Source organism: Homalodisca vitripennis, chromosome 1, assembly GCF_021130785.1.
Source record: "Homalodisca vitripennis isolate AUS2020 chromosome 1, UT_GWSS_2.1, whole genome shotgun sequence".
NCBI classification, from domain to species: domain Eukaryota; kingdom Metazoa; phylum Arthropoda; class Insecta; order Hemiptera; family Cicadellidae; genus Homalodisca; species Homalodisca vitripennis.
This window is the reverse complement of record NC_060207.1, coordinates 100977072-101002986: the sequence shown is the minus strand read 5'-3', so window position 1 is coordinate 101002986 and position 25915 is coordinate 100977072. Positions and strand designations below refer to the sequence as shown.

Sequence of the window (25915 nt, the reverse complement as noted above, 5' to 3'; positions counted from 1 at the left end):
CAACAGACTGGGTCCCCAAGCCAGAAATCGACTTTGGAGACCGGTCAGTTATCTAGAAATAAAAGGATTTTTGGCAGTACTTATCAATATGGGATTGAACAGAAAACCAACCATTGACATGTATTGGTCAAAATCTGACTCCCAACATGTTCCCTGGTTTAGTAAAATGTTTGCACGGAATCGTTTTGAGGCAATTCTAAGGTTTTTTCATCTGGTAGATGTAAAACATTTACCAAAACCTAAACAGCCTGGCTATGATCCTTGCAGTAGATTCATCCCTATTATTGACCATGCAAATAAAGTGTTCAAGCGATATTATACACCGCATGAACATATATCAGTTGACGAGAGCTTGGTGGGTACAAAAAATCATACTCAGTTATTGCAATACATGCCCAATAAACATCATCATAAATGGGGGATAAAATTGTGGCTCCTTTGCGATAGTGTATCGAATTACTGCTTACAATTATTTTGTTACAAGGGAGCGAAGGGTAATGGAAACAAAGAGACTGCAAAAGGGCTAGGCCATAATGTTGTTATGAAACTGTTAGAAATGGGCAATTTATTAAAAAAGGGGTTTCACGTTTTTATTGATAATTATTTTACGTCCATCCCCCTTGCCAGAGAATTGTATTCAAAACAGACAAATATGACTGGTACTATACGTCTGAACCGAAAAGGCATACCAGCAAAAATGAAACAAAAACTAAATGTTGGTACTAACAAGTACTGCAGAAAAGAATTCATGCTTATGCTTGGTAGCCGCCTAAAAAAGTCCCAAAAGAAACAAGTTGTTCTGCTTTCGACAAAAGCTTTGGCAAAAAGCGATCGCAAATGTAAGAAAAAAGGAAACAAGGTTTTTATTACAAATAGACCGTCGGTTATTCGCAACTACAACTCATACATGGGTGGCGTAGACTCGTCTGACCAGATGCTTTATTGTTATCTAGACGAACGCCGTACTTTGAAGTATTGGAAAAAGGTCACTTTACATGTAATTGGCAGAATGATTGTAAACCTGTACATACTTTACAAAGAGAATACCGACAAGCCCATGTCTAGAGTTCAGTTTACTGTGTCCATTGTTGACGGTATTGCAGCTGAGTGGCTTGGTGACCAAGCGGCACTCCCTAGGCAGAGAGCGGGCGTTGGTGATGAGCCTTTACAAAAACTGCCGGACAAAAAGGAAAGAAATTGTGCTGTATGCAGCAAAGCAAGCACAAGCAAAGGGGGGACAAGAAAAAAGACCCGATTTATTTGTAAAAAGTGTAACAAGGGTGTACACCCTTTGTGTCTTCTTAAACATACTTGCTAAACACAAAATTTGTAGCCTAAGTTCTTTTTTATATTTCATTTTTATTATTGTCTTTCTCCATAGTAAAATATAGATTGTAGTTTTTAAAGTTGCTTTTATGTTTATATTAGTTATAGTTTGTAGTTATAGTCAGTCAAAACAAAATATTGTCAACAACTAATGTGTGAATAAACAGTTTCCAAAAAAATATTTTTTTTAGATATTAACAGTTTTTATTTAAATTAATGTAAAAAACTTTTTTTTTAATATAACAATATAATTTTGTGTGTGTGTATACAAATATAAGTGAGTAACAAATTAAAATTGTTTCCCACAGCAAAAATATTTTTCTTTCATCCTATTTTTATATCTCAAAGTGAAAAAGACTAAATACATAAACTAAAAATACGTTTGCTTTTCTTGTTAAACAACAATATTTTGCAATCTAAGTGCAATATCTTGCCAAAATACTAAGCGCTATTTAGTAGGCTAATAAACAAAACAAAAACCATTACGATTGGGTGATAAACAAAAAAGTTATGATGCTTTAACTACAAGAGTGCGAAAACAGTACTTTTGGCCTTGGCTCTTTTGGGTAGTACCCGCGCGAGCGGCACTGGCCGTGTTGCGCAGTACCCGGGCGGGCGGAGCTGGCCTCAAAAGGGTTAATTAAAACTTAATGCTAAAATAAATAATAATAAATTAATAATAGAATTAACAAACAACAGATAACAATAAAAACAATAAATAATAAATGTTAAAAATTAAAACATAGCATTATTAAAATTTAAGGTCACTTAAATCATGTAAAAGTATTTCTTCTACTGAATAGAAAGCCTTCTGCTTCAGCCATTTCACAAGACAACTTCTGAAATTCCTTAAAGTAGTGGTAACTGCATCTGGTGGTAGGAGGTTAAAACGTTTTACACTAATGTACATGTAGCTGTTCTGGGTTTTACTTAATCTAAAGTATTTGAGGTCTATCAAGTTCTGAGATCTAGTACTATAGTTATGGACATAACTTCTAAATTTATATAAATTAAGAAAAAATTTCTTTAAGGAAAATTAGGCTTTGCAAAATAAATATACATGGAAGGGTAAGAATACCTAGATCAACAAAGACAGGCCTACAAGAATCTCTCTCACCAATACCTGCAATAACTCGTAATGCCCTTCTTTGAGTCTTAAAAACTAATTTTGCACCAGCAGAGTTGCCCCACAAGAGAGTGCCATAAGTAATGTGAGCATTAAAAAAAGCAAAGTAAGCGTTCATAACTAGATTTTTGCTTGTACAGGACTTTAATTTTTTCAATAGAAAAATAACCCTCGATAAGCGAGAGCAAAGAGAGTTTATGTGAACCCACCAATTCAGCTTCGAATCCAGGTTTATGCCCAGCAGTTTTACAGATTTACTGTCCACCTTTGAGCTCAGACTAAAGACAATCTCCTCAGTTTTTTCATCGTTTACGCTTAATTTGTTGGCATCAAACCAGAGGAAGGATCTTTCTTTCATGTAATTAATTATCACTTTATTTAGCATGCTATCCTTGTTTGATGACAATAGAGTGGTGTCATCGGCGTAAAGAATACTTTTATTTGGTACAAAATCAGGCAAATCATTAACAAAGATAACAAATAAGAAAGGACCCAGAACAGAGCCCTGAGGGACTCCATTTCTCACACACTGAAGGTCTGACCTCTGGTCACCAACCTTTACAAACTGACAACGATCAGACAAGTAAGAGGTGAGAAGAGACAGCTCACGCCCCTCTACACCATAATACTTTAATTTATCAATTAGCTCACTGTGTGGTACCAAATCAAACGCTTTACTTAAGTCTAACAACAAGGTTGCAACTTCCTCCTTGTTTTCAAAACTTTCGAGAACAGTAGATATGACATTTTCAAGAGCCTTAATGGTAGATAATTTACTTCTGAAGCCATATTGAGCAGGATTCAGTATCCGATTATTTTCAAAAAAATATTCCATCTGTTTTTTTAGTAACCTTTCAATTATTTTAGAGACTACAGCAATTAAGGAAATAGGGCGGTAGTTATTTATACAGGACTTATCTCCCTTTTTAAAAACTGGAACAGTAATTGTAATTTTCAAACATTGTGGGAAGGTGCCTACAGTAAACATCCAATTGATAAGGTATGATAAAGGAAAGGAGATATCTTCAATAATATTTTTGATCAAAAAATTGGACATACCAAAAACATCTTCAGCTTTAGAGTTGCTAAATTCTTTTACAGTATTATGAATATCAATATTGTTAATCTCCTGCCATTTGAAAGGTAAAACAGGAGTTTTGATAGAAGATGAGCTTAAAATATCCAAGGAACTAGTTACATTTTGGCTAGGCAAATTACTTAAACTATTACTAATATTTACAAAGAAATTATTAAACTGATTTGCTGTAATGGGTATACTGGCATTTACACTCTTATCTGCTACATGGCCTGTTACAGAATTTATAACTTTCCACGCTGCTCTACATTGATTATTAGATTCTAGTATAAATTTATCATTTGCAGCTTTTTTTGCCAAATCTATTTGCATTCTATAAAATTTCTTAAGTCTATTATGTGCTAGGGTAAGGCTAGGGTTTGCTTTAACTTTATCATAACTAATGTCCAACAGTAACCTAATTTTACCAAGGTAGAGTGTGTACCAATTTTGTTTTATAACTGACCTAGAGCTTCTATCACCACTGTTTTTTAAAATCTTAGTTTTTATCGGACATAACTCATTAAAATTTTCAGATAAAATTTGCATGAATGATTTAAAGGCTTCATCAACATTACAAGCTAATGAGAACTCATTACTCCAGTTAATCCTACTTAATCTATGTTTTAACTTATTGATGCAGAAGTTGTTTGTCAATCTGTATGTAATAGTTCTAGGTCTGCTATTATGAGAAACTCCTTCATTGTTCAATGTTAGGTATTGTGAATTGATTCTGAGAAGAAGTCCCAAATGGTCCGATAGGTGAGGCTGAGTTATTTCACACGCCACAGTACCAGGCTGAAAGTTAGAGATAAAATTGTCCAAACACGAGTGCAACCGGGTGGGTTCAGAGTTCAGGCAGAAACAGTCGTAGGATTTCAGCATATTTACAAAATTTTTGATATGAAAATTATTACTACTTGGGTCCATATTAATGTCACCCGCAATGACAATCTTAAAATTTTTGTATTTATAATTCATTTCCATTTTGTCCAAAAGGTTTGCAACTTTTTCTGTGAAAAAATCTATATTTGCATCAGGAGTTCGATACACTGACACTACTATTAATTTAATTTCAGGAAGAGCTATCATAGCTGCTTCAAAATGTTTAGACTGACATAGAGAGTCAACTGTAACAACTTCATACGCATATTTAAGTGAGTTTTTAACCAAAACAGCCACTCCACCATAAGGTATAGTCCTGCAGTAGCTACTTGCTAGTTGAAAGTCTTCGGGCAGATATATGCTTAATTCAGCCTGTGTACACCAATGTTCATTTAAACAAAGAATTTCACAATCCGATTTTTTAAGAAAGAAATCTAAGGAATTTATTTTGTTTTTAATGCACTGAACATTTAGATGGGCTATAAGTAGACCAGAAGGTTTTAGGTCAGTTGTTTGATGGGTCGGTTTCTCTATGTTGGTGTGATTAGATGTGACAGGGTGCAGTTTAACGGATATGTCTCAGTCTCCTTGTCCTCCGATGTGGAAAGCCTGGATATTCCAATAACCTGGGCATCAATGTTGGAATCAGAGTATGTGCACAGCATCTGTTGTTCTGTGTTGCTGGGGCTTTCTCTTCTAACTGAAGGTGACAGTATCACAGGTATCTGGCTGGTAGGGATGCTCTGCGTTATAGTCACTTCTGGCTCTGTTCTCTTAATTAGCACATCACAAATCCTCCCAGCGAGCCATTTCTTCCCACTATCATTAAGATGCATTCCATGCCTAGTGTACAAACTTCTATCAGCTTCACTAGCCTTGACCAGAGTAACATTAGGATATCTTTGACTTAAAGTTTCTAAAGCGACATTAGTTTTTCTTAATTCTTTGTTTACGCAAGACCAATTCTTAAGATCATATCTAGATGGCAAGTCAACTAAGATTACTTTAGTGCTGCTGTACTTTTTCACAGCATTGTCAATTAAGTTAAGAGCTCTCTCTGCTTCATTACAAGCAACGTCATTTGAGCCACACGCTATGACAAGGAAGTCATCAGGACCTAACCTTTCTCCATCTAAGTTATCATAATTTAATATCTGTTCTGCTCGTCCCCCAGGCCTTACAAAACCCACAGCATCAAAAGACTTTGAGCACTTATTCAAGTGAAAAATCAAATTACGACCATGACTATCAGAGGACAACAGCACCCTTTGTTTGTTCGTCTGATCATCAGTTCTATGACTGTGGTCCTTATGTCCATGTCGGGAAGATGCAGGATTCTTAAGTATTTTATTTCTGCTCACAGTTTCAGGACTTACACTACAGCTACTTTTGGAAATTTTATCGACATTGCATTCCATTTCATCAGTTTTATCAACTGTCGTACAATTTTGAAGAACTTCATATATATTCTTAGAGGTAAAGTCAGGTTCCGTGACTTTCTTATTTACATTGTTTAACATTTGTGGCTTATGACCAAAGGGTGTACGTATTACCTGCCATTTATTAGGAACACTGACAGCTTCCTGAGTATTTTTATTTTTATTAAGAGTAGGAAAGCAATGTAGGCATGCAGAATTTGTTAGATCTATATGTGATAACTCATTATGTACGTCCAAATTGTCTTTCTCCATTATTTTAATTACTTCCTCTAGACTACGTATTGAAACCAGCATTCTTGCATTCTCTTCTTCATAGATAGTACAGCGGTTACATTTTCCGTATTCAATCTCATTATTTTTAGTGTTGGCTTTAGTCTCCTCTTCTATCTGCAGAATAAGGATTTCTTTTGCCTCTTTTTCCTTTTTGAGTTTTTGGTCTAAGAATTTTATTTTATTTAATAATGTATTTTCTTTCTCCTCAAATATTTTGTTTTGTGATTCAATGATATCTTCCTTCTCTTTTAATTTATCTTCTAGTTCTAATACATAAAAGGAGCTTTTATTTTTTTCTTCAAACAGTTCCTGTCTTAAATCTTCATTTTCCCTCAAAACTGATCCGTTTAACTGCTCCGCAAGTGAGGGACAATTTATCTGGTTAGAATAGTTTTCATGACTCCCTTCAGCTGTCAAGTCAATTTCCTGCTCCTTATTTTCAGTAATTATGTTATCAGTATCCTTCAAGCATTTCAAGCATTTCCACTCTCCCAAGAAATCTTCCTTCTCCATATTCCTTACATCCGATAAGCGTAATCCAGCACACTTTAAATGCAACCACGTATTGCACAAACCAGTACATAAAATTGCAGAAGACCGCACATTTATCCCACACACTCCACAGGGATATTTGGCCATGATATTTTACTATCAATGTGAATCAGCGAGTTTGTTTAATTTATTTATTTACTAAATTTCAATAGTTTATAAACCACTTGACTTGTCCAGTAAGTTTTAACTTTTAATTACAATAACATAAAATAATATAAAAAATGCTATGATAAAACAGTTTTTATATGTGAGAGACAATAAAACACATGCATAAAATCTCGAAATAATATAGTCCAGCTTCAATTTTAAAGCAAAACTTTAAAGCCTCAGGTTGGAGTTGAACCAGGTATCTTCAAGTTTATAGTCCAAGTCTTTATCCACTGAGCTAACTCAGACTGACATTAACTGGTTATCAAGTATTGATAAGGCTATCTAGTCATCTGACAATGTCAGTACTTGCATGTCACAACAAATAGTCCACATATTACGAGTAAAGTTAATGTTTTCACTATAAATAATCCACTCATAAAATAAAAATCTGAGAGCACCTTTTATGTCAGACTCAAAATTTATCACTGCAAAGACTTATTAGATTGTTTGCCATAGATTAAATGTTCATGCAATAAATATTATCTAGGTTATAGTTTTTAGGCAAAACTCCTTGGTAAATTATGAGTAAAGTTAATGTTTTCACTATAAATAATCCACTCATAAAATAAAAATCTGAGAGCACCTTTTATGTCAGACTCAAAATTTATCACTGCAAAGACTTATTAGATTGTTTGCCATGGATTAAATGTTCATGCAATAAATATTATCTAGGTTATAGTTTTTAGGCAAAAATCCTTGGTAAATATTAATGAAATGTTTACTAATTATGTGATACCTATTATTTCAGCGCAGTCATCACAGGAAAAACTCACTGATTTAACACAAGATAAACACTTTTTAAACACCTTTACAATAAAACTTGTCAAAATATTGGCTGCATCAAACCAGTTAATATAGCTTGGTCCAGTCCCTGGTTATGTACTGAACTGTACTGTACTATGAAAACAAAGTGTTTCAGCTACTACTTCATTGACGACAGGCCAACTTGATCTTAAACTTTCGTCATTGTTAATGACTGATCAGCTGTGTTTGTGCACTATATAACATGCTTAACAGAAAGTATGTTTATTTTGAATGGGAATTGACATAAAATACCCGTAAAAGCGTAATGTATTATAATTTATACTTTCTTAAAAACGGCTAGTAAGCCGGATGTTAGCAATTTATGGATGTGTTTAAAACGTCCGGTTACCTGGACGTCATCATTTATTGCATGTTTTTAAAATGTCTGGTTTTCCCAAGTGTTTGACACTGAAAGGGTTAATGTGCCTTTTAATTTATAAATTTTTCCTAAAATTGGACAAAAATGTATTTTAGAAATTTGTTATGAATGAATTTATGCAAGTTTTGTAAATTACTCACATTGTATATTACAGCATGGGTGATTTCAGTTTGTAATATTTCAAAAGACTTGTTAATATGTCGTTTGATAAAAAAAAATAAAATTTTTAAACAAATAAAAATTTGTGAGCATTTTCTTGTGGCTTCACACACAATTTTATAGGCTTTGCATGTGTATGAGCACTTCTGGTTAAGTGAATTATATTTCTGAAGCCAATGTTGAGTTTGCTTTGTTGCCGCAATCAAGAATATATATCAAAAAGTGTAAACTATATGGCCATTGTAATTTACTCCGGTCTTAGTATTTTTTTTTGCTATAGTTGATTTTTTCTTGTTTCCTTGATCAAGAAAATATATACACATACACAAGTCTGAGAAGCCTACTTCAGCCAAAAGACAGTAAGATAGGTTTTAAACAGACTTTAAATTTAGTAAAAGTTTGATAGCAATTTTGTCTTTGATATTTGCATTACAGTACTGACCAAGCGCTGCTTACTTAATATTTGCTAAAATGTACAGTTAAAAGTATATTTTACTAAAACTTTTTCTTATCTGGATACTTTCTTACTCTATGCTTTCAAGACCATAAAAGTAAATAAATTGAAAATAGTGGTTAAATTAATTAAACATGTGGTTGTGCTGTCATAAACCATTTTTACACAGAACAGTTGATCACATTTAACATGATCTTTCAATTAATAATATTTCTTGGTGTAATGCAATTTTAAAGACCAAGATAGAATTTTTCACAACTTTTGAGTCAAGTAGGGAGTAGCCTGGAGGGATTTTCGAAATAAAAATAGTGCTATATGTTAACCATGGACCCTAAGAATGTCCATCTAATATTTCAGTACAATCGTCCAGCAGTTTTATGTGATTGAGTAACACACTGACATACATACACTTTTAGATTATTAGATAATAGTATAGATGTTCTTTAGTGTCATATAGAACAACAAAAAGTTATCAGGTTTCCAGAATTGAAAGCAATATGGTACCCTTTCTATAGTGTATAGAAAAATTTGCAATTGTATCACTACATACAGTGCTTACAAAAAGTTTTAAGGACACCCCTCAAAAACAATCTTTATGTTCTTGTCCCTAAACTTACTGGAAAATTGACGTTTTTACAATTTCATTGTATGTGCTGTAAAAAACTGTACTTTCAGTACAAATTACAATCAGATACATCAAATATTAACAAAAATATAAACAAATTAGCCCTCCAAAACATTTTTAGGAAACCCCTGTTTTTTAAGACAAAAATATTTGTGAAAAGAAATACTAATGTCCGATCACGTTCATAGTTTATTTTCAAATTCTGTATAACATCAGAAATTAAAAAATTCATTTCGAATTATTTACAAAAATTCTGTATTCATTTGACAACCGGTGAAACTTACTTTTGTTTTTTTAAATTTCAAACCGAAAATTCGCTATCTTTGATACAGTGTAACTTCTAAACAGAGCGAGTTAGAGCGTAGCGGTTGGTACCACTGGATTTCTCGTGTCCTGGCTGAGAGAAAACAGCCAATACCGCACAGCTGTCATTGTTTTGGTGTTTGCTTAACTCTTGTTCATAACCTTACTTTTTCCTCAACATTTTGTGGACTTCTTTTCGTGATTTATGGGGCGATCAAGTGTTGATGTTAATAAGAAATGGCAAATAATCGGTATGCACAAGACCGGAATGACCTACCGAGCAATAGGAAGTGCATTAAGCGTGTCTAAAACATATGGAAAACTATGGAACGCCAAGACCGTAAGCTCGTAAAAATATCACGCAACAACAGACGAGCGAGTGTTAGTGATTTATTAAGTCTAATGAAGAAAGAAGACCCTTCATACGACATAGGCACTGCATCTGTCTCAAATCGACTGCGTGAAAAAGGTATGCAATCATTCTTTGCTATTCGCAAGCCTTTGCTCAACCCTTTGGCACAAAAACGACGCAAGATTTGGTGCAAAGAACGCCAAGGTTGGCTAAAAGAAGCTTGGCAGAGGGTTATTTTCTCTGATGAAAGCAGATTCGAACTGTTTCCACGGCGAAAAATTCGTGTCAGGCGTTCAAAAACAGAAAAATTTTTGCCTTCATGCGTTGCTCCTGAATCAGAATCAGAATCAGAATCATTTTTATTGCCATTTTTCTTTACAGAATTGACAAAGTCAGTCATAAAAACAATACATATTACAATAATGTACAGTTAAAAAACAAAAAACAACACAGTAAAATATACTGGCCTACAAAAGTATGGACATTTCATATGATGGGATAAACGCTAAGCATTAATAGCTACCTCTGAATTCAGAAACTCGTTTACAGAGTAGAAGGCCTGAGTGATGAGCCATTTGGAAATTTTTGATTTAAAAGTTTGTAAATCTAACACCCTCAACATTTCGGGAAGCTTGTTAAAGAGCTTGATTTGCAAATATTTATGACTCTTGCTGTATTTGGTTAATCTCATTGTAGGCAAAACTAAGTCATTAGCATGTCGTGTGTGATAATTATGTATATTGTTAAAACTTGTAAAATCTTCTACGTTTTCTCGTACATGAATTAAATTTTGAAAAATAAAAATGCATGGAAGAGTCATTATATTATTGTTAATAAAATATGATTTACAGCTATCCCTATAACCTAGACAAAACATAATTCTTATAGCTCTTTTCTGCCACAGGAAAACTCTTTCTGTACCTACACTATTACCCCATAAAATGTTAGCATACAACAAATGAGAATGAAAAAAACTAAAGTAAGCAATTTTAAGTAACTTATTACTAACACAGCTCTTTAGTTTACGTAGTAAAAAACAAACTCTTGACAACTTTGAAATTACATTATTTGTATGCTCATGCCAGATAAGCTTAGAATCTAAAGTTATCCCTAAGAGCTTCACCGGTTTCAATATAGAGTCTTGCATTTCAATACTTCTTAGAGAGAATAGTATGTTTTCAGTTTTATTATCATTCATTTTTAAGAGATTAGACTCAAACCACATAGAAGCTGTATTGATTACTCTATTAGTGTTACTAAGAACATCATGTACACAGTTGCCCTTTACTATTATAGATGTATCATCCGCGTGCAACAGGGTGGCGATTCTGTAATGGTGTGGGGCTGCATCACGTCTGAAGGCCCAGGTGAACTTTTGATGGTGGATGGCAGTATTAATAGCCAGAAATACTGCTCCATTTCGGAAGAAGTAATGCTTCCATCTGCTAACAGATTGTTGGGGGAAAATTTCTTATTCCAACATGACAATGCCCCGTGCCACAAGTCCCGCTTCACAATGGACTGGTTTCAACAACACGATATTGAAGTCCTGCCATGGCCTGCCCGTAGCCCCGACTTAAACCCCATAGAGAACCTATGGAATGTGATGGCTAACCGCCTGGCAAAACAAAAGCCATCTAACAAGGACGAGCTCAAGTTTATGATTAACAGCATCTGGCGCCAGTTCACTAAAGAAGATTGCCGGAAATTGATTAACTCTATGCCAAGTCGTGTTAATGCTTGCTACAAGGCTAAAGGACTATTAAGTCCATTGACTATTAAGTCTATTTGTATTAGTTTTTTTACATAACCAATGTAATTTCATAATTTTTGTATCAATACAAACAATGTTATAGCAAAAGTTTTGCTTTTTCAACCCTGTCCCTAAACTTTTTGTAAGCACTGTAATAGGTCCCAGATAATTTGAGTAGAAAGGGATAAGATCATAACTGAACAGTGCAGATTGTGACAATTTAAAAGAAATAAGTATGAATGTGAGACAAATACTTATATATGGTATCAGATTAAACATTCAGTACTCCATTCAGTAAAAGAGACAATTCGTTTTAAAGACTATATTACAATACTTTTTCAGGTGTACAAAGTGGTGGTAGTTTCACCAACGGAATGTTGGTTTGTGTTCCGCCGTTACAACGAGTTCTACAAGCTTCACGATATCCTCAAGAAACAGGTGAGTTGCAACACTTTATCATCGTGGTTTACATCTAGATTCTACAGTTATTTGGTAAATTGTGAAGTAGTAAACATGAAATATCACTGACAGTACATGGTGGGTATGTTTTTATATGAATCAATTTCTTACTCATGTAACAAGCTTACATTAATGTATCTAAACAAGTGTGGCTTGCATTATTGACCCATCTTATCATCTCTTCATTATCTGTCACATGATTAGGAGGTAGCCAAATGATCCTACTGATAAATATTAACATGTAGTTAATATTAAAAAAATCATCATTGCTTTAAATTTTAACTTGCTCATTCAAGCTTTTTTGGCCCTCTGTGAAGTTGGGTTCTTCTAGTGCATGGATTGCTGTTTCGTTTTTGGATCATAAGTAAAAAATCACATTTACTCACACATTATTATTGTTTAAAAAAAATTTGGGTAATTTTCAAACGCATTCAAAGTGCAGTACAAACATTCTTAGGAGCTTCTTGTTATTCAAACATTAGAACTTTAGGCACCATTTTAGCACACACTTTTTGCATGTTAAAATTGTCATGTAAAATTTGCCGTAAACATTCTTTATCAATACCTACAGAGTCATCAATTATGCAAATACTTAATTGATGGTTAGACCGAATCAAATTACCAACTTTTTGGACATTTTTATCCGTTTTTGATGTTGAAGGGCGACCTGGCCATGAATCATTTTAATGTCTTCTCTGCCATCTTTAAAACTCTTAAACCATTAAAAACATGTGCCCACAATAAACATTCACTACTATACACTTCTATCAGTAAATTATAAGTTTGCAATGTTATTTTCGGAGCAAGCAAAAATATTCACAACTTGCCAGATAGCTAGTCGAGCTGGGTTTGAATTTCGGGGTTGTAGAATTTAGTTTAACTGTTAATTATTGTTAGGAGTCATCATCAGATAGCCCTGCGGAAGAAACCAATACTTCAAAAAATAATTGGGTTTATGTCATCACGTCAACTCCAATGAAATTTTGAAAAAGAATTAAAATAATCCTGTTTAGTAAAATAAAAATTATCCTGTTTAGGAAAGTTATTGTTCCAACTATTTTGAATTTAGAAAACAAATTTTGATTTTAGAATTTTAAAAATTTTACCAGTATACTGTAGTATTAATTAATACATCGGCTAGTAAGCAGTTAATCAGTAAGTGGAGCAGTCTCCACTAATAACTTGGTCGGGGAAGTCAAATACAGTAATACTTGTAAGAGCCAAGGTCGGAATGATTAATCAGTTAAATAATTGGTAGTTATTAGAATCAAAATACAAAATTAGAGCAAAAATTTAAATAACAGTAGGGTAACTGTGGCAGACAAAAGCAATATTCAAATAACACCAATGGGAAATATGCAGTCTTAGAGATTAAATATTAGCCATGCACCAGTATCACAGTGCAACTACTATATACATAAAGCAAGCACAAAATCATTAACTTTAAAAAATATTTTTAAATGACGCAAAAGCTTTGATTGAAAAATAGATGAAATTGTATTTATTCTGTAGGAAAATGTATGACTCCAAAATATAATACCAAGTCTAAGAGTTATATGTTAAGTATATAATTTTGTAAAAAAGATAAATTAATCACTACATCACGCACATGAATCACACCACATGCAGGTTCATTTTACTATGTGCTAGCTAAGAAAAGAATAATGCTTTAAACCAGGCACTAAAAGCTAATGAGCTAAATTACAATGAATGCTAAGGTTCTATGGTATAAAAATATTCAACACTTACCCTATATGCACAATCCACCTAAAATAAGTTAAAATATTGTTAGGTTAATATTTTTAACAGAGATTATCGAGGTAAGAGTGCCAGGACGTTCACCACAAAAAAAGGATTGCGAGTCCTGAAATGTATAAATGTGAAAAATAAGGATAATTACTTACAAAAAGATAGAGAATTAGTAAAAAAAATTTGGTTACATTTTCAGAAGAAAACAAAATTTACTTAATAGTATGTTTGAGATTGGGAAATAAATATTTATAATAATCAGAAAACGGAATTATGGTTGAAAAAAATTTATACTTAATTTTTTTCAAAAAATAATATTGACTAATTATAAGATTTACTTTATGAGGAAGGGGACGGCGGGAAGAAAGTATTTGTAAAAGGAAGTTGTAAGCATAGGATGCCAGTACAATCACCAGAAAGAAAATAGTGGTAAGTTTAGTCCTGACTGTTGTTTTTTTCGGGTAGGAGATAAATGGTAGGAAAGAGATACTCGTAAAAGGAAACTGGTTAAGGATTAGGTGCTAGGAAAATTGCCAGGAAAAAAATAGTAACAATGGCAAATCCTGAATTTAAGAAGGAAAATTTGAGCCCAGTTTATTTAAGATTTAATTGAAATGACAAAAGAAATAATCTGAGTAATTGTAGTTCAAAATTTAAATTAGATTGAAGAAAAAAATAATTGGAGTAATTCATGTTTTAAGTTAAGTTGAGAAAATTAAGTTTATTCTATTAAAATTTATTGTTTCTCTGAAATAACGAACAAAATATTAAGAGTGCATTTAAAATCAATTAATTCTCTTAAATGGCCATAAAAATATTGACCATATATTTCAAATAAATTAATGATCTTAAATGACAAATAAAAATATTAAAGTCTGTTTCAAATAAAAATTTGAATGTTTTAGTAAGGAACAAGAGTTGCTGTCTCTTACCAGATGGCGTAGGTCGACATCGTACCTTTGGGCTGCGACGTAAGGTCAGCGAGCGTATTCGTCGGCTTGGACCATTTGCGGTTACTCTAGTGATGGGAGAATCAAATACAAAATCGAATAGTACTCGAATACTGTCCGGGTATTCACATATTCGAATACCTGAAAATGAAGTCAAATACTTTTGAAATAAATACAATTTCTCTAGGAAGAATCGGAAAGCTGTATTTGTATTCATTGGAGCGTTTTAGATGAATGTGTGTGTGTTTGTTTGTGTCTGGACTATAAAAACAATAACTAAGGGGAGATTCATAATTTGGAATAAGTAATTAAAAATGTTCATACTTGACAAAATGTATAATTGTACATATATTCAATTAATAAATACATTTGTAAATAATAAAGACAAAAATAAGTGTTGTTTCATGTTGTGTAAAAAATATAAGATGAGGTTTTTGGTTTCAATCTAGTTCTACGATCATTGGTGTCAAAACCTGCAGCAGAAAAGAATCTTTCAGCTGGGACTGAGGTAGCAAGTAAATAAATATTTTTTTCTGAAGTTCATAAATCATGGGTATGATATATTTGTAGTAGGCACTAAAAGGCAAAGGTTTTTTTCCCACCTTTTTGGCAGGGCAATTCCAAATAACCAAAAAACAATGGATTACAGGAAGGAAGTAAGACTAGTCCAGACTTGTCTGTTAGAAATACTCAATGCAGATAAAGTGTTCTAACACTTGTATTTTCAAGGGTGCTTTTGAATACACCGTATTCGATTCTTTTAACTATTCTAGGTTATTCTCCCGACTCGTCAGTCAGCCGTCGTATATAGGTTTGCTTGACCATGGGGTGGTGGGAGCATTCCTCTCTCGCCGTGCTTGGCGGGGACACTGTGATATTCCGTGCGAGCATAGACCTATCAGTTAGTTCTGACTTATAGTTAGTAAAAATAATAACTTTGGTAATTTCAACTCAAATCACTATAAAACCCAAGTCGTTATATTATACTGTTACCAACCAAAAATTATGCTCTAATCTCGTAATTCTACTAATTAATATGTAATTTTGTATATTAAGAATAAGTAACATGTTTCAATTTTCAGCAGCAGTTTTTCCAAGTTTAAAGCGAAATTTCACAATAATTCATTGCTCTACTATTACACTAACCAATTTAATCCGGCAAAACAAAAAACAACAATAACACAAACGTAGGCTCTGACTGAATGGTATTGTTTCCAGAAGTGAGACTAACTGCATACTAAAGAGAGAGGTTCACACTAAACAGGTGTTGGTCAATGGTGGTTGATGCATACCTCCTTGATCTGTTGTTTGATAGCCACACTTCTTACATATCACGAATTAGAGGAACACACTCAAACTTTTCCATTCTCTGCCTCATATGCTTTAGTTTTAGCCTATCAACTTCTCTGCCTCATACAGTTAGTTTCAGTCTAAGAACTATTCTGCCTCATACACTCTAGTTTTAGCTTAAGAACTTCTCTGCCTCATACACTCTAGTTTCAGACTAATAAAGAATAACTTCATACGTAATTCTCATCATCAAACCACACTTTGTAAAAAGCAAGGTTTTTGGTTATTATTTTATATAACAATCTCACTATCTTTTGAAAATTAAGTCATGATAGTTTTAACCACTAATGCCTTCAATTTATTGTAAGCCATTAGAAGGTATGCTATTTAATAACATGTTTGATAATGACAAGTAGGGGTAGGAAGAAATGCTTATATTTTCATATATTACAAATGGTCATGTGTATCTTACTTGTGAAATGTACAGTAGAAATACCAACATAGAGTACCACCCCATAGTAAAAGTAACTAAATTAACTGAAAGATAATTTACACTATGTACTAAAATTGTTTACATGATAAAAGATCCTCTGCTATTGAATAAATAAATAAACATAATGTTGAGTATTATTTATTTATTATATACATTATTTATATTTTCTCTGAAATTATTTAATGTTACATATTTGATATACTAGCTATGATACCTGCTTGAATATAGTTTTAAGTGGTAAAATGTTAATGTGATGTTGCAACGTAGTTTTAGGCCAGTGTGTTCCATTAAAATAGTACTTTTGAAAATTGTACTTTTAGTGTGGGAGATAAGTATGTTTTACACCATAATAAATGTAAAGCTTTAAATCGCTTGTGGTAATAAGAAAGAGAATATATTTCATTGTGAAATAAATGATCAGTGAATTATCAAAATAGTTTCCTTTTATGACCATTATCAAGTCTAGTATCAGCTGACTGGTGACTCCCTCTTGTGCCAGCCATTGCATAATACAATGGGATATCACTGGCACCATGCACTGATTGGCACTGGCGTCTGCCGTCTGTCTCCAGACACCAGATGATAGCCATGGCCATCAGTAACTGATACACTTTAAAATTAGCCTATACCTTTACTTATACTGTCTCAAACTCTGAGCATTCTCTGTGTGTTTATGCTGTTTTATGTTTTTTATTGTCATTAAGCACAATAACAGATTATGCAAAGTTAAAATATGTTACTGTATAGGCTAGGTATATTATACACAATAGTTAAGGTTATCTTTCCAAACCTATTCACTTATGTAATGCAAGAAAACTATCTTATAGTATACTAAAATAAATAAATACAATAACCATAACAAAGAAATAAATAACATCTTTTTATTAATTGAAATTCTAAAATTAAGTTAAAACAAGTTTAACATCAATAAGGTAATCATGAACAGAGCATAAAGGCTTTTTTCAGCTATTTTTCCATGGTAACTATTACTTACTGGAAAAATCAGTAAATCAATATAAATGTTATGATTTTTATAAGTAATTTGCCTGTACAAAGATGCGTAATTGGATTATATTATTGACACTATACTTATATAGAACTAAAATTATTTGCTTAATTTTACAATGGGATATCTACAAACTAACAATGTTGTAAAAAAACTATTTGGCAATATCACAGAGAAAAAAATAGCTACTCGTCTTTCTCCAGCGATTTATTACAGGCAGTACATTGTTTTATATGTGTGTAGGTATCCAATCTCCAGCTGAAGCTACCTGGCAAGAAACTGTTTGGCAACAACCTGGACCCACAGTTTGTAGCAAAGAGGAGAGAGGGATTCAAAACCTTTCTACAATTCATGACTGCCAGTAAATTGCTAGTTATGTGTTTAGGTGTCCAATCTCCAGCTGAAGCTACCTGGCAAGAAACTGTTTGGTAACAACCTGAACCCACAGTTTGTAGCAAAGAGGAGAGAGGGATTCAAAACCTTTCTACAATTCATGACAGCCAGTAAATTGCTAGTAATGTGTTTAGGTGTCCAATCTCCAGCTGAAGCTACCTAGCAAGAAACTGTTTGGTAACAACCTGGACCCACAGTTTGTAGCAAAGAGGAGAGAGGGATTCAGAATCTTTCTACAATTCATGACAGCCAGTAAATTGCTAGTAATTTGTTTAGGTGTCCAATCTCCAGCTGAAGCTACCTGGCAAGAAACTGTTTGGTAACAACCTGGACCCACAGTGTGTAGCAAAGAGGAGAGAGGGATTCAAAACCTTTCTACAATTCATGACAGCCAGTAAATTGCTAGTAATGTGTTTAGGTGTCCAATCTCCAGCTGAAGCTACCTGGCAAGAAACTGTTTGGCAACAACCTGGACCCACAATTTGTAGCAAAGAGGAGAGAGGGATTCAGAACCCTTCTACAATTCATGACAGCCAGTAAATTGCTAGTAATGTGTTTAGGTGTCCAATCTCCAGCTGAAGCTACCTGGCAAGAAACTGTTTGGCAACAACCTGGACCCTCAGTTTGTAGCACAGAGGAGAGAGGGACTCAATGCCTTCGTCCAACAACTAATGCAAGACCCTAAATTGCTTAATATGTAAGTTACATTGTTAAATGTATGAATAGTACATTATTCTAACCTCTTGATCAACCTGTACACAAGACACAACTAGAAATTTTTGTCTTGGTCCTACCTTGCAATGAATAACTAGTAAGGTGGTGCACCATATTGCTGTCAAGTGTTGTCCAAAAAGTTATGTAGTTCATCTTCTTCCAATTGAGGAAATAGCCATAGTTGTATAGCATCAAGATAAGAAATACCAGTTACAGGTCCTTCTCTAAAAAATAAAAAGGCCCATTAACATTCCGCCTAGATATGGCATACAAAACAGTCAATTCAGGGGAATCTCACTGCAACTGTCCCATCTGATAAGGACGTAGTTGTAAGCTTTTTTGTAGACATTTCCAGTCGTCACTGGAATTGTTAATTCACAACCAGCCTTCTGAACTGATTTCTTTGCGCTATGTGTGAAAGTCTCTGTCACTTGCTGAACACTCTTTACTAACAGTTGGTCGTCCTGTACTCTTTCATTTGCAAAGACAGCCAGTATCTTCATACTGATGATACCATCTGAGGATGGTATCATCACTTGGAGGATCACAACCTAACTTTATACGGAACACATGTTGCTTAGTTACTACAGATTTGGTCTATGCAAACTGTAGAACACAAATCCTTCTGTTCATGAGTCGTCATTTTTGCTACTAGCGCTTTCTAAGGGATAGTGGAGGAAACATTGCGTGTGCATGTGCACAGGTGACAACAAACAAAATTGTATGAGTTGCTCATTGATTTGATGTATGAATTATAATTTTAAGTCATATGCAAAAAAAAACTACAGAGTGTTAAAACTCTGATATTTAATTATAAACACCCTATATTTGTTTTTTAAATTTAAAATCTACAAATGATTTAGTTCTTAAGAAATATATACATTTTTATTCTTGTCAGAGGATGTTATAGTTTTTCTCTGGCAGTATGGGAGTAGAAAATCTTGGCCCACAGACCCCTGAATATACTTCTCTTTAAGATATTCCTGCAAATCGTAAGATATAATGAAGGGCTCAGGTACTATAAGAAAGTTTTCAGTACAAGGGCTGTTTGGAAAGTAAGTTGTTGAAGCATCTAATAGCCGAAGAGGAAGGAAAGAGGGAGTAGTGATTGCAATATATAGGTGGAGCTGTGTAATGAACACAAGCATTTAGACTGAGGAAGACATACACTGTCATAAACAGTGACAAGTTAAGTAATGTTTAAGGTATAACAATTAATTGTTTCTTCTGTATTGACACAATCTATATTCTATTTTCAAGATAACTTGTAAACCATACTTTTGCCCACTCATCGGCAATGTCATAGACAGTGTAAACTTTACTAAATTCAAGAATAGTGATTGTAATTTTATCATGTTCAAGTTATTAGTAATACTACAAGTTGTCTTTTATAAAGATGTGCTGTCTACAAGTGATTAGACTGTATTAATAGATAATCTTTTTGAGTCTACTTTTTCAAATGTTAATCAGAAAGAAATGGGTCTGTACTTGCTGACCAACATTTCATTTCTACTTTCTACCTTTGGATAGTTTTTAAATTTTAAGTTTGAAATCACATCCTTATCACAGTAGTTATCAACAGCTGCAGTAAGTTGTTGATATACTGATAACCTTCTGTACACATCTGTTTGTAATCTGTAGATTATCCTAGGCCCAGATTACACTCTTGTATGATTTATTTCTCTGTATTCACATTCAATTTTATTTGTAGGTACTTATATTGTCAAAACCGGGTTTATTTCAATATATTGTGTAGACTTAATCCTTATTCTCTTTGTAGGTGGTTTTTCTAGAAAAAAATTATTCTTAAGGTTAGGTTGAATATTAATTCCACTTTAAAAACAACACTCATAAAGCTAATTACAATTTTGTAAATTGTCAGCTTAATTTAGCTATTGATTTTCATTTGATTTTAATAAAGTATTTACTTAGTGAAAATAGAATGTGTCATATAGAATTTTTAAATTGGACATAGATTGGAGGTTAAAGGTGCTTTTCTATAGTAAGTTTTTAAATATGTTTTGTGTAAAATTATACTAGGAGATAGCACCATATTTTACTGGAAAATATATTTATAGGTTAATTTTCTGAATTTTTCTGAGAAACTTTAAAAGGTTATAATCTATGCAGTATTAAAGCTCTTATTTAGATATAAGTATTATAAAAGTGATATTTAAAAACATTATTTGTCAGGAAACAATAGAATATTATTATTGTTATAATGTTGAAAGATGCTGTAAAGTACAACTACACACAAGAACAAGTACACAGTCATGTATGAATTGAATGTATGTCTTTTTTAACAATTTTATATATTTGTTTGATTTTAAATATAAGCTTTTCAGTTCTTGCCTTGTTCATAAGTGGCACTTTCAAAATACTTTTAATACCAACCTTGAGAATCATCAAATTTGGTTTATTTTTCAATCATTGTGAATCACTTCTTTAGATTAAAAAAAATCAATCTCATTTTAGCACTACTTATCTGTAAAACTTAACTACAGGGTGGAGCGCGGTAATTTGCTTTTTTGCACGCAGGCTGTGGCGGCACTGTTGGTCGAAGAGAGGGGAGAGTGGGCGTGGCTTATAGTGGCTGACGGGAGATTTGTATTCCTCCACGTTCCAGTTGCCATCATGCAGTGGATACGAGAGGAGAGATCGTTTTGTGTTGAAGCGTATTTTTCAAATGGCCACTCGATCATTGCAGTGCAGCGTGCTTTTCGTTTACGATTCGCTGTTCCCCATGCGGACATGTTCCTGGTCGGCAATCAATTGTAAATTGGGTAACTGCATTCAGAACAGTAGGGAATGTGTCATGTGTACGAAGGGGACCTCAGAGAAGGATTACAACACCAGAAAACATCGATAGAGTTAGAGCAGCAGTACTGCAATCTCCAAAACGCTCTGCTCGGAAGCAATCACTTGCTCTTGGCATTTCAAGACGTTCTCTCCACCGGATTCTTCATGATGAACTGAGATTTCACCTGTATAAAATGTGCGTGGTCCATCAATTGTCAGCACGGGACTATTTGACATGGAGTACTTCTTGTGAAGACATGCTTGCAACTATACCGCATGACGCAATTGTGTTCTTTTCTGATGAGGCACATTTTCACCTCAGTGGGTGTATCAACAAGCAAAACATGCCCTACTGGAGTGAAACAAACCCCAGAGAAGTCCACCAGAGACCTCTGCATTCGGACTGCGTCACTGTGTGGTGCGCCATATCACAAGTAGGCATTATTGCCCCTTACTTTTTTCAGGATAACCGTCGTACCATAACTGTGAACTCCGAACGGTACTTGACTATGATACAGGATATTTTTCAGCCGGCTCTTGAGGCAATGCAATTAGAGGATACATGGTTCCAACAGGATGGTGCCACTTACACACAGCGAGGGTTACCATGAATTGTTTGAGGCAAATGTTTCCTGGACGACTTATTTCTTTGAGGGGTGATGTTACTCACACACGCTCACCAGACTTAGCCCCATGCGATTTTTTCCTTTGGGGTTACCTGAAGTCGAAGGCGTATATCAACCGTCCCAACACCTTGGAAGACCTAAGGAACAATATTGAGGCTGAAATTGGCAGAATACCAGTCAACATGCTTGTTAGAGTTAACCCATTGCGGATCACTGACGAGCTGGGCTCGTCACGCAGCGGCCGGGCCTAACGGCACGGTGACGAGCTCAGGTCGCAAAAGCGGTCTGCTTTTAAATTTCCCTCCAAATAGTTCTGTTAATGTCTGATAGATCGGGCGATCGTCTTCACTTGTCTACTAAGAGTGTTTAACAACGGTCTACGTTTAGAGTTTTCAAAAGTTTTATAAATATCCTACAGATCGCAGTTGTGTATCGAAATTGAAAAATCATTCATATGAGTTTACTCTCTGCTTTTTAGCGCTTCTGATTGGGTGTTTTCCTCAGTTGTTATTATAATACTTTTGAGGTTAGTGACACAACTAAACGACGCAGACGTACATGTTGGTGGGTTTAGTCTAGACAATGGCCCGGATGTTGCAATCGATTCGCCCGAGCCGCTTTATTTAGACTATGATTCAGACATCATCCCTGCCACGCCGTAACCTTGCTCGCGTGTTATCGTTCCTACGTCACGGATACCCCAGCAGGCCCATCTGAACGAATACCTTCGCAGCTGAATTTTCTAGTATACAATAGCGAGCGATACGATGTGGCGCACCATTGCTGTTCGTGCGGCCGCTGCCCGTGAATTAATTCGCGCCCGCTGGTGCCCGCGCGCCAAAACAATACGATCCGCAATGGGTTAATGAAAACTTTAGAAAACGTATGCAGCAGTGTGTGGATGACGAAGGTCGACATTTGCCAGATACATTATTTAAAACCATGTAATTTAAAAATTTCCTTACTGTTCAATATAATTAAAATAAAAAATTATTTTTTCTAAGGTTCATAATTTTTTTATTTCATTTCCAAATCAGCAAATTATCGCGCTCCACCCTGTATAAGTGGTTAATAGTGGTTTATTCAATTTGTGCATGGTATCACTACTTTATAACTTTGTTTAATGACCAGCTTGGTTTGTGTATCTGTATCTAGAGAAGAAGTAAGGACATTTCTACAGTTGGATGGCCACTGTCAGACCACCGAGGAGCCCAGCACTGAGGACACCTGCGAGAAGGCTGAGGAAGACGAGAACCTCAATCTTGGTCCTTCTGAGAGAACTTAGTAAGTTTCTAAAATATTTAAAAAATGGTATTTGTTTCTTCAAAATCTACTTACAAACCCTTTTTTTAAATTAATTTTTGATCATACTAAATTTGTTTTCAATATTAAATTTCTAGTGCGAAGCCAGGTGACTTCGAGTTTCTGCATGTAATTGGGAAGGGTAGTTTCGGCAAGGTGCTGCTGGCCCGTCACCGCCATGATAACGTCTACTACGCGGTCAAGGTGCTATCCAAACGGTTGATTGTGCGGCAGAATGAAGCCCAGCACATAATGTCTGAACGCAACGTACTAATGAAGAACCTCCACCACCCGTTTCTTGTTGGACTGCATTTCAGCTTCCAGACCAGCGACAAGCTGTTCTTTGTATTGGACTATGTCAATGGTGGAGAGGTACTGATCATTTTAATTAATTTGTTTACAGGGTTTAGGTGGCTAAGTGGAAAATTCTTAGTTACCAATGCATTTCAGTGCCACCGTATGATATTCAAATGTGTCAGGAAGAAAATATTAATATTTGATCTGTGGGAGCAAGAGATTGGACATTTCTGTCTAATTAAATATGTTAAGTCTTTTACATGGTTTTGGTGTAAGATTGTTTCTTAATACACTACCCTTATCATATTCTATGTAATGTCCATCTTATTGGGTAAGAAAAGATTACAGCCATATCCTACCAAATATTCCTTTGAATAGCCACTCATTTCCCTCATTAAAAATGAGCGTTAAATAAAAATGTATTTCGACTCTCACATAGAAATCATTAGTAAGGTCTGAGAAAGCCATATGATTTAAAATAGATTATACACATAGATACAGGATCTATTATGTGTTGATTCATATGCAAATTTAATGTTTCAGCTGTTCTTCCACTTGCAGCGTGAGCGGACATTTACTGAGCCACGGGCTCGCTTCTATGCAGCAGAGATTGCCAGTGCACTGGGTTATTTGCACTCCCAAGGTATCATCTACCGGGACCTGAAGCCCGAGAACCTGTTATTGGACTCTGTGGGCCATGTGGTGCTTACAGATTTTGGTCTGAGCAAGGAGGGACTGCTAGCCACCGACACTACCAATACCTTCTGTGGTACACCAGAGTACCTGGCTCCTGAGGTTGTCAGGAAGGAGGTCAGTGATGGTAATTTCTTGGTAGTGAATAGTAAATTGTTCTGAGTAAATAGCTTGATGAGTTTATCGTGCAATTTTGAAAAACCTACAGGAGCAAAATTCTTGTAGGCATATGACCGCAGTGTGGACTGGTGGTGTCTTGGAGCTGTCCTGTATGAGATGCTGTACGGGTTGCCTCCCTTCTATAGCAGGAACACTGCCGAGATGTATGCTCAGATACTGTATCAGCCGCTGCGATTACGTGTTGGCCCCACGGAACCTGCCAAAAGGATACTGACCGAGGTACACAAAGTTCAATACTTGATCTGACTCAACCACGTTGATCTCTTCTTCCTTGTGATTAGCAACTGAGTTATTGGCACTCTGCTCCTGTGTAGCTCCTGGAGAAGAATGCCTCCAGGCGCCTAGGCTCTGGTTACGGTGATTTTGACGATGTTCGGAGCCACGAGTTCTTCAGAAGTATCAACTGGACTGACCTGTTGGAACGGAAGATAAAGCCACCGTTCAACCCACGAGTGGTAAGTTGTTAAAATTATTCTAAGTATTTATTTAGTCAAGTGGTTAGTTTGAAATTCTATAAATTAAGTTGTACTCAGTAAAATAATGTTTTTCTGTGTTATTAAGATTCCAAAATATGACTATATGTCTTGTCAAATAATCCATAAACCACATTATGAAATAACAATATGTTGTATTATGTATTTCCAACATTGCCAGCAACAAAGAGAGGAAAAGTTAAAACTGGAAGAAGAAAGAAATGAGGAGAGAGGTGCTGGTACCAATTGTCAGTCATCATGTGTACTGCCACTTCAAAGAACCCTACTAGTGTTAGAACTACTAATCAACCAATCCATTGGACCCAAACTTATTTAGAATTTTGTGTCCTGATTATACAAATTCCATGGCAGCTGGTCATATGCAAAGAAGACAATTTTATTAGTATTAATCGTGTACTCAATGTTTTTACATAATGTGTGCCGGTAAACTTTGATGTTACAAATGTCAGTTGGTCCTCATTTTATTGTGAAGTTCTATATCAATAATATTAAATTACTTTTAATTGTATTCAACATACAAAAAAGTTTTAATCAACCAAGAAAGTTTACAATATAAATTGTCCCTTAAAGGTCATTTTGTCTTAAAAAAGGAAGTTCACAAGGAGTTAAATATTTTATGACTTCTATAGTCTTAGTAACACTGTACTTCTACTCAACTTCACCGTAATACTGCTTTATTACTTTTGAATCAATTATAAGAAAATATTCATTAGGCAACCAAAGCAACCTGATTTCAACTAATGGTTGGCTTATCGGTTGGTTTGCCAATTTAATGTATGACGTCTCAATTAATTTCCTTTTCAAAAATGAGGTTC

The 25915-nt window shown here is 34.6% G+C and overlaps 1 protein-coding gene across 1 annotated transcript in view; it reads left to right on the top strand.

The window, feature by feature from the left end:
* Positions 1-25915, top strand: part of LOC124367753 (serine/threonine-protein kinase Sgk2-like) — a 54972-nt gene that overhangs the window by 16353 nt on the left and 12704 nt on the right. The window contains exons 3-9 of the mRNA XM_046824843.1: positions 11998-12093; positions 18556-18692; positions 23290-23418; positions 23535-23808; positions 24277-24543; positions 24652-24825; positions 24921-25061. Coding sequence (XP_046680799.1) covers positions 11998-12093; positions 18556-18692; positions 23290-23418; positions 23535-23808; positions 24277-24543; positions 24652-24825; positions 24921-25061 — 1218 coding nt within the window. The remainder of the gene's footprint in view (positions 1-11997; positions 12094-18555; positions 18693-23289; positions 23419-23534; positions 23809-24276; positions 24544-24651; positions 24826-24920; positions 25062-25915) is intronic.